General features: G+C 44.1%; 2 protein-coding genes across 2 annotated transcripts; one reads left to right on the forward strand and one right to left on the reverse strand.

Annotated features, from left to right (window-relative positions):
* Positions 1-8017: 8017 nt before the first annotated feature.
* On the reverse strand, positions 8018-8428 carry LOC311322108 (histone H3.2; the record flags this gene model as incomplete). Its single annotated transcript, XM_084454131.1, has 1 exon — positions 8018-8428. One exon carries the CDS (start codon positions 8426-8428, stop codon positions 8018-8020), a length of 411 nt encoding a protein of 136 aa, XP_084310257.1.
* A 267-nt stretch (positions 8429-8695) lies between these two features.
* On the forward strand, positions 8696-9082 carry LOC311321437 (histone H2A-like; the record flags this gene model as incomplete). Its single annotated transcript, XM_084453418.1, has 1 exon — positions 8696-9082. One exon carries the CDS (start codon positions 8696-8698, stop codon positions 9080-9082), a length of 387 nt encoding a protein of 128 aa, XP_084309544.1.
* Positions 9083-10217: the final 1135 nt, after the last annotated feature.

The raw sequence follows: 10217 nt of genomic DNA on the forward strand, positions 1-10217 counted from the left end.
TGTTGTGCCTTGTCCCAAGTTAGGTAGCCATTTTTAGTTCCGAGCTCACAGTTCTTCGCCAGGTTGTTTTTGGCCTCCCTTGTTTTCCCTTGGATCATTCAACACTGGCAGAGTAGGCCCTGTGTGTGCAAATCAGAAGCTGGGCCTTGGCTGTCACAGAGTAGCGGCAGGGCAGACTAAGGACACCAGACTAGGGTGCTAAGGTAGCCTAGTGCCTAAGGACTAAGCATATAAATGGACGGGGAGGGAGGGGGTGAAAGTGGCCCACGGAAAGTGGCCCCGATAAGGTGTAAATCGGCACCAGACATCAACAGTAGGCTACAATTGGGGAAAACCCCACAGATATTGGACAGAAGAGTGGGCACTACCCTAACTTACAATAAGATGAACCATAAATCTGATAAGTGACCTGTGACAACTGATGGAAGCAGCCTGTGACAACTAATAGAAACAGAGATTATACAACTGTTAGGCCTATGTGCGAAGGGCATCTCTCCTGCAAGACACTCACTAAGACTGTATTTGCTCTTGTTTAGGCAAACACCCTCTGTTGATCACCTCTGGATTCTGTAGTTTCTGCATCTGAATTTGACTGTATTGACAAAGTGTTCCAAGTAGCCTATAGTTTAAGACAAAATTGTACTACACTACACTACATCTGATGACCAAGTGTGGCGGTTGTGCCTCATGCTTCGCCAGATAGTAGACATGATATGTGCGCCCAAGATTGATGCAAACCAAATAGCCTAACTTAGAGTTCTAATTGAGGACTACCTCAATTTAAGAGCTGCCCTATTCCCCGACAAACCCTTGAAACCAAAGCACCATTATCTAGTTCATTATCCACAACTTATCACCCGATTTGGTCCCCTTATTCCACTATGGACGCTGCGCTTTGAAAGTAAACACACCTATTTTAAACAGTGTGCAAGGAAGCTACAAAACTTCAAAAACCTCTGCAGTATGTTGGCTGGAAGACATCAGCTGTTGCAAGCATATCTGCATGCTGGGAACCTATTCCCACCAATGGTTCAAATTGGCAAGCAAATGATTATGATGAGAAAATGTATAATGCTGGGATTCAAGAGGCTGTCAGGCTTAAAGGCCTTAAGAAAGAAGACATAATATTAACACCCACAGTCACATACAAAGGCACAATGTACAAAAGAGGCCTGACTGTAGTTATGGATCAAAATGACGAGGGTTACATATTTGGGAGAATTGTATTGATACTGATTGATCAGTCAAAGGTGCATCTTGTTGTTGAGCAGTGTCAGTCAGTGCCAATAGCTAATCTTGGTGTGCACTGCCTGCAGCCTAATTCAGAGTCAGACATTCACTATGTATGTGTGAATGTGGAGAACCTAGCAGATTATTACCCTCTGCCACAGTATAAGCAATTTGATATTAATATTGTTGCACTACATCAGTCTGTGTGCCTCAGGTAAAGAGATGGACACCATTGAAATGGTGATCAAGACTGCCCTGTCAAATCTGGATGTAGAGCAGTGTCACACCCTTGTTGACGAGTTATCCAAACTAGGTGTGGAAAAAGCAGATGACCTACAATTTGTTTGTGAGGAGGATATTAGACATCTCATCACACCCATACAATGCCGAAAGCTTTTACACGCTTTCAAAAACAATGGTAAGATGTCACCTTTAGTGGATGCTGTTCAGCCGTCACAAAGTATATTTACTGTGTGTGAAATGTTTTTATGTTTATCCATATGTTGTGATACCATCAATACTTTATATGCTCTTGAATGTCAAATTGAGTTGAAAATTCCCCCATATTAACGTATAGAGTATCTAGTTGGCTTGGGTGTTTAGTAGAATTTGATACAAACTTAAATTAATATTTTAACATACATACAATAAAAAACAAGAATATCCCATTTTTCTCCTTGCTTCCGTTTTATATCCAAAGATCTTCTTCTTTTCAGCTCTACAATTATTTGTTTAAATACAATTTCACTAGTGATAACAACATTGTTAATGGACATCTTGCAACGTGTCTTCCATATTTGTGCGTTTACTATGCAGATTATCAAATACAACAGACCTTTATATTTCTCAATATTGTTGTCAGTTATTCCATAAAAAACAGATTCTGGTTCTACTTTAATAGGCATCCCGATGTTCTGAATAGCTTTCCAGACCTCTTTAGTCCTGCTGCACTCTAGCAGCAGGTGTTCCAGAGTCTCATCGACCGTGCATGTTGGCATTGGGCATTTGGTTGTGGTTACATAGCAGCTCCACTTTACAACCGCTCTCACCGGCAGCCTCCTAACTGAGATCAGCCACATTATGTCTCTGAGGGATTCTGATATTAGTTTCCCCCAGATCCTTTTAGTGACCTGTTCGCTGTCTGATGTGGACAGACCTCTGTACCTAATCGTTCCACCATACACACCGTTGACTATTGTGTTGTAGATTTCCTTATTTGATTGAGTGCACCAGTCAATTTTTTAAATGTTCATATTTTTTTACAAAGTCACTATATATGAGCTTGTAGTATGGGATGTATTTTCTACCTCTTCCTATTTTGTGCCTCCATTTTGTGACATCACCAATCCAATTCACATTTCGGCTCATGCCTTTTGCAACTGTTTTACACAGGCTTATCATCAATTTAATACCAAAATCAACGGAGCCTAAACCTCCGCAGACTCTTGGCTTGAAGAGGAGTTCTCGTTTGGTCACTTCTCTGGTAGTGCCCCATACCAAACTGCAACCTTCTTTGTTTATTTTCTTAACAGTTTTGTCAGTCGGCGGAAACACTGTACTCAAAAACATCATTTTGCTTAAAATTAACATTTTCATGATGTTGATCCTCGATTTTAATGTAGTTTTTTTATTTGTCCATTTATTTACTTCTTCTTTAATCTCAGTCTCTTTATTGTCCCAGTTCCTTTGTGCAGAATCTTCGTTACTTACTATTAAGCACAATATTTTAATTTCTTCCTTTATTTCTATATCGAAGGGAGTTTCCATGCCGGGTTTCCCTATCCATACTGCCTCCGATTTCTCTTGGTTTAGAGTGGCTCCTGAAACTGACTCATATAAATTAAAATGTTCTTTTACAAGGTCAAGTTCAGATTGTGATCTTATAAAAACTAACGTCATCCGCGTAAGCAGAAATGATGGATCTCTCTTGCCCAGCCAGAGGAATTCCCTTCAGGCGCGCATCATCTTTAATTATTTCCATCAGAGGGCTTATTGCCAACACATATAATGCACTACTAAGAGGACAGCCCTGCTTCACTCCCCTCTTTATGCTTATTTCCTCTGTCAGATGACCGTTTATGTTAACTTGACACATTGTTTTGGCATACATGCACTTAATCATGTTGACAAATGCCGCAGGGAAACCAAAATGTTCCATTGTCTGCATAAATAGTTCCTTGAAATCAAGTGAAAAGCCTTCTTTTGATCCAAAGCTACAATATAAAATCCATTTCCTGTCTTCTGGTGCAGAATTTCTCGCAGTGTGCACAAGTTGTCCCACATTAATCTGCCTTTAACTGCACAGGTTTGTTCTTTTTCTATTAATGCGTCCAGGCAGCTTTGAAGCCGGTTCATTATTACCTTTGCATAGATCTTGTAATCAGTGTTAGTTAAAGTAAGTGCCTCCAGTTGTTGATATTTCTTTTGTCTCCTTTTTTATATAATAGAGAAATTACTCCTTTATAGAAGGACTCATGAAGGATGCCCTGTTTGATTCCTTCGTTGAAGGCCCGGGCCAGCAGTGGGGAGACCTCGTAACTAATCTCCTGATATAGGTCTGCCGGCAGGCCATCTTTTCCAGGCGCACGTTGCTTATTCAGTTCCGGCGTCTTCAAGCGCGCCCACCGCTCCGCTTCCGGCTTGGGTTAAGAAGAGACGCACCTATTGATGGTGGTGGTGTGCCCACACCACGCTGTGTTAAGAGCGGTGGTGAGCAAGTTTCCCTGTTGAGGAATGAAGTAAATGGTAATGGTAAATGGACTGCACTTATATAGCGCTTTTATCCAAAGTGCTTTACAATGTCCTCTCATTCACCCATTCACACACACATTCACACACCAATGGCGGCAGCTGCTATGCAAGGTGCTAGCCTGCTCATTGGGAGCAATTTGGGGTTCAGTGTTCACTTTGCCCAAGGACACTTCGACATGTCGTCAGAAGGAGCCGAGCCGATGATCATTGGATGACCCGTTCTATCTCCTGAGCTACAGCTGCCCCGGGGGGGGGGGTGTAGGCACATCAACCGCTGCCCATAAAGCAAACACAAAGCAACGTTATCCTGGTTGTCATGTACAGTCCGCATCTCCTCCTGTTTCAGCTACTGTAATGTTCTCGGCTAGAGCCGCTGGGTCTTCTGTGAAAGAGTCAGAATTGACCACGGCAGGTCTCGCTGCAGCTAAAAGACCGGCTCGAGCCGCAGTCTTTTCCTGCTAAAGCAGATGTGACTCACGCTGCCCAGCAAGCAAAATACGTGTAATAGAAGTCTAGGCTAAACATATACCAGATATAGCCGGTTTAGCTTAGCCCACTTTGAGCCAGATTATTTTTTTTAAAGGAGTAGTAAGGGGAAAATGCATGTTTAGCCCTGTTTTAAGGTTACTTATGATAATATACAATGGTTCAGATCAAAACATTGACAAAACTAGCACTTTTGAGAAAGTCTGATAATTGCTCTACCACCGTTTAGGTCATACAATGGATGTGGGTGGGCACCTTGAAAAATCATTCAAAAACATGTTAAACTCATTGTGTCGCCTTGGCCCCAGGTAGCTGCGCTGTCCTACTGGACGCCCATGAGGCCCCCGGGACCAGGTGGGATGCCAGCGAGTGCTCGAGGGGCGGGGTTCCCTGAGAAATATCCCTCTCCAGCCCGACCATTCGGCTGTCTTTGAAATTGAGAGTTTAACATGTTTTTTGAATGATTTTTCACGGTGCCCACCAACATCCATTGTCTGACCAAAACGGTGGTAGAGCAATCATCACTTTCTCAAACGTGCTAGTTTTGTCAACTTTTTTATCTGAACCATTGTATATGATCATAAGTAACCTTAAAACAGGGCTAAACATGATTTTTCACTTTACTACTCCTTTAATGCTAAGGGTAATGAGGGATGAGGTGCAGGTGATACAGGATACGGGAAGGTGAGTAGACAACAACCAAGCAGGAACTGGAACCGGACCACTGGCTCCTCCTTCCCACACTGTGTCGTCAGCTGTCCCTACCCACCCAACCCTACCCATGTTTTACCCTTGGCTCTCCGCTTTCTGTTTCCCCACCTCTGCCTTGCGGCATTCTCTATGAGCCTGTTATGCTAAGTGCTTATTGTGCTTTGTTATATGATTCACTCAAATATCATATTATAGACTACGGTGATAGCTAATACATAATGGCCTACCATGTAGACAACTTCTCTGTAACTATTTGTGCACTCTCCTGTTAGTCATGTCTCTCTTATGAAGTATCTAGCCCATGTTTACTGCTCTGTATAAGTTTAATAGACAAACATTTTCCAGGAGCTTGCTCGATCGTCTCGTTGAGAGAGGTCAGGGAATAATTGTTACGGCTCACTTTTCTGGCCCCCGGGTGAAACTGTTTTTTTTTTTTGTTGCTTCCCTCTGGAATATGTAGGGGTGGGAACTATGCCCACCCTCCCATTGGTCTCGGTAAAGTGAGTAGCATTTAGGTAACACGCACGCACACACACACACACACACACACACACACGTACACACAGACATACACCAGTCCACTTTAAGCCTGGACCTGGGCCCAGTCCCCCTTCCCCTCACCCTAACCCGGGTCCGTATCCTTTTCCCACCCCCACCCTACCCCCGACCTCTGCCTCTATCTGGACCCAGGCACACTCACGCTCACACAGACATACACCAGTGTTTACCATGTCTCTCCTATGATCTTTTTAGCCCCTTTTGCTCTGAAAATGTAATTGAATGTAATTTATTGCTCTATAAATGTTCTTAACAGTTGGACAAACATACTCCAGGAGCTTGCTTGATCATCTTGTTGAGAGGGGTCAGGGAAGAATTTTTACAGCTCACTTTTCTCTCCCTGGGTGATACTGTTTTTTTTACTTCCCTCTGGAATATGTAGGGGTGGGGCCTATGCCCACCTCCCTTGTTCTCTGTAAAGCGCATTGTGTTGCCTCTGTGTATGAAATACGCTATACAAATAAAGCTTTGATTGATTGATTGCTTGATTGATCTCGTCACCACAATATCTCTCACATGAGGTGTGTTTGGTCCTGTAGGTAAGAAGCACTGATAGTTTTTTTTTTATATACACTATATGGACAAAAGTATTTTGTCTACACATTACACTTAGAGGAGCTTTTATGACATCCCTTTCTAAATTCATAGGCATTCATAAGGAGTTGGTCCCCCGTTTGCAGCTATAACAGCTTTTGTCCATATAGGGTATGATAGGCCATCTTTATAGAATCTCTCCAACCATGTTGCCAATTGTTGTGTGATGTAATTTGATAATGCCCTGCATATGGCATGAATCTGCCTCTAGCAATGTTCTTCTAAATAAATCATTTATTGAGCATTATAAAAAGTAAAGTTATCTTGCGTCATCTGTATGGTACTTTATGTGAAATGTTAGGTGATGTGAAATGTTAGGTGATGCATGCATTGTTATTCTTATAGGTTGCCCTGGTTTGTAAACGACACACCAGTGTCGTTTACACTCAGGTGTCACCTCTCAGGTCATAGGGGGTGCTGCTGGAGCGTAGGCAGGGTGGGCTCTGGGAAAGACTGTTAGAAGCTATAGACAAATCTTCTTCTAACCTGCCTAAACTATCTATTAGAAACCAACACGAACGAGAAGTCACTGGGCTGGTAAGTTCCCGTTACAGGAGGGCAGGTCTCGGACCCCTGTACAGGGGTAATGCAGAGACAACTGATTTAACAGTAGTCCATTTTCAGGGCAGGCAGGTACTTCATTAATTCCAGAGGGGAAATTGCACTGTTACAACAGCCACATTCAAGCGATATGAAATAGGTTTAGGTCGATATAATATGCAATACAATATATGGGTTCCATGTAAATACACAGGTGAACTGTATGTATGGATTAAAAATGTGTGTGCCACTGGTGTTGTGGTGCTGCAGCTGAACCTACTGGGCTGGGGACTGGGGACCATCAACACCCACCTCCTTCAGCTCCCATTTGACCTGAGGGAACCGTGGAGGGAACATTACTATCTCACACTGTGACTGACAGGATGGAGGTCTGTCTTAGCTGTGCTACAATCTGTTCTCAACTATCCAAATGAGGAGAAGACATAGGGGTTGCCAAAAGACAGGTAAAGACAGGCACCAGTCAAAAGATAGAGTTGATGGAAATCCATATCTGTAGCAGAATGTAATTTATAACTATAGCCACTAGAGGGAGCAAAAAGGCTTTTTTGTTGCTTGTGACTGTTTTTTCCCGCTTTGTGGTATCGTTTAGGTATGGTACACTTAAATAGTCCACCTGTAACATACCACAACGCAGGAGGAAAAAGAAACAAGACAAAAAAACAACCTTAATCTCACTTTGCTGTGGTTTTCCCATCACGTTAAAATAGATTGAACGGCTATTCACTTGTTTAAACCACCTCATACGCTAAACAAAGCATGTTACTAGTGTTTGAATAAACCATTTTGAAACGATGTTCATACTCTGAGGCTGTAATCAAATGCTGGAAGGGACTAAAGTCTGACTTTCATTCCGTTCCAAGTTCTCTTCGTGGGTGTCAAAAAAGGCGGTACAGGCTAAAATGCATGGCTCGGCGTAAAGTCAATGTACAAAAATAATTGCATTGTATACGTAGATGTCATGACGGTGGTGAATGGACAGTGTAGTAGAACTAGCAGTCCAACTTACTCCTATTAGGACACACTAGACTGTGCAGGTAACAATAGGAACACATTGGCTTTATCATTAGAGATAATGAGGTGGCTCTTAAAAGAGCCTTTGGGGGATGTTGAAGCAACTCAGACCATTTTAGGCGCGTTCTCCGCGAATGCGGCGGGCCAACTGGATGTCCTTGGGCATGATGGTCACCCTCTTGGCGTGAATGGCGCACAGGTTGGTGTCCTCGAAGAGGCCGACCAGGTACGCCTCGCTGGCCTCCTGCAGGGCCATCACAGCAGAGCTCTGGAAGCGCAAGTCGGTCTTGAAGTCTTGAGCGATTTCCCTCACCAGGCGCTGGAAGGGCAACTTACGAATCAACAGCTCGGTTGACTTCTGGTAACGACGGATCTCTCTCAGGGCTACTGTGCCGGGCCTGTAACGATGAGGCTTCTTCACACCGCCGGTGGCGGGTGCGCTCTTACGAGCCGCCTTGGTGGCGAGCTGCTTCCTCGGGGCTTTGCCACCGGTGGATTTGCGGGCGGTCTGCTTGGTTCTGGCCATGATTTCAGCTTTCTTCTCCGAGAGTCGAAGTTAAAGCTTTCAAGAACGTAATGTGCCTATTTTATAACGCCCGCTGCCGTGCGCTGATTGGACAGCCTCTCTGGGCGACTTCATTGGCTGGCTATCGCCTCCTTCTCCCCATTGGCTATTAACACGGAGACTGGGATTGGATAAAGCGACAAAAGCAAAAGGGCGCCACTTTACATATAAAAATCCGACCGCCGTTGTTTCACATAATTGAGTTTCTAAACTACTTATATACTGAAAATGAGCGGAAGGGGGAAAACAGGAGGCAAAGCAAAGGCCAAGGCCAAGACCCGATCATCCCGCGCCGGTCTCCAGTTCCCGGTGGGTCGTGTTCACAGACTTCTCCGTAAAGGCAACTATGCCCAGCGTGTGGGAGCCGGTGCACCGGTCTACCTGGCCGCTGTGCTCGAGTACCTGACTGCTGAAATCCTGGAGTTGGCCGGCAACGCTGCCCGCGACAACAAGAAGACTCGTATCATCCCCCGTCACCTCCAGCTGGCTGTCCGCAACGACGAGGAGCTCAACAAACTTCTCGGAGGCGTGACGATCGCCCAGGGCGGCGTGCTGCCCAACATCCAGGCAGTGCTTCTCCCCAAGAAGACCGAGAAGGCGGTCAAAGCCAAGTGAAATCGCCACTGACGTGAATTCTCCCGATAATCCCAAAGGCTCTTTTAAGAGCCACCCACTTCAATCCTTAAAAGCGCAAAGTGTATTTCCATTGTCCTCTGGAATGCGTTTCCATCCTCGTGTTCTCCGTTACTTGCGACTACGTGGGCCACCTCCCGAGTTGAGGCACATTCGCTTAGTTATTCCACGGACGTTGCCGGCTGCAGGTTTTACAGCATGTAATACCGTTATTGGGCATGGTTGTATTTCTCTTGGTTGTTTTAATTTAAAACGTGTTTAATTGAAACGCTTCGTGTTGCCTGTGTATGAAGTGTGCTGCATGAATGACCTAGTTTGTTCTCCCTAATAATTAGACGTCCCTGTATAAATGGCTTGATCTCCTCGTAGACTTATACAATAATGGACAGAAAAGAGCAACAGGGCTATTAACCTATTCCTTTCCCTGGTTTCATGCACACCATCAAACTACAATGATTCTGTTTGATCTGTAAAGACCAACAAATTAAAATAAATTATTACCTACCGCTGTGCCACTTAACCCCAACTCAAAACATTGTACGTCGCTTTAGACTTAGAGAGAATGCATGCATGTCTTTGGGCGTTTCTCAAAATACAGTTTTACTAATTATTTTAGTTTGTAATTTCAATAATGTATAACCCTACAAAGTACGTATCACGTTGGAGCGAGTCTGGACGGAATTTGGCCACAATGCAAAGGGTCACAGCATGGCGGCTGTAGTGTCTTATATAGTTAAATAAGACGCAGAGATATCTTCATGGTTCTTTAATGAAGACCAAGACAACAACAGAACAACAGTTACGTAGACGTATTGTCACATGACTATTAGCCTACCAACGGCGGCTCTTAAAGGAGCCTGAACCATAATACTCCTCCCTTCTACAATCAAAGTCGTCTAGAAAATAAAATACACAGTGTAGATCTTCAGAACAACTATTACTGCTTGAACACTATATAACTCTCAGAAATTCCCGGGCCACCATCACTAGGCTATGGCCTACAGATCTAATCTGTCCGGTGGGTTTCGTGCTCTCTGGGGATATCTGGACAGCACTATCGTCCCGGGTTCCCCATCTTGTCCTGACAGGTCGTGTTGCATGCTCCTAGGTGGCGTCT

This window comes from Borostomias antarcticus (assembly GCF_949987555.1).
Source record: "Borostomias antarcticus genome assembly, chromosome: 19".
Lineage (NCBI taxonomy): Eukaryota > Metazoa > Chordata > Actinopteri > Stomiiformes > Stomiidae > Borostomias > Borostomias antarcticus.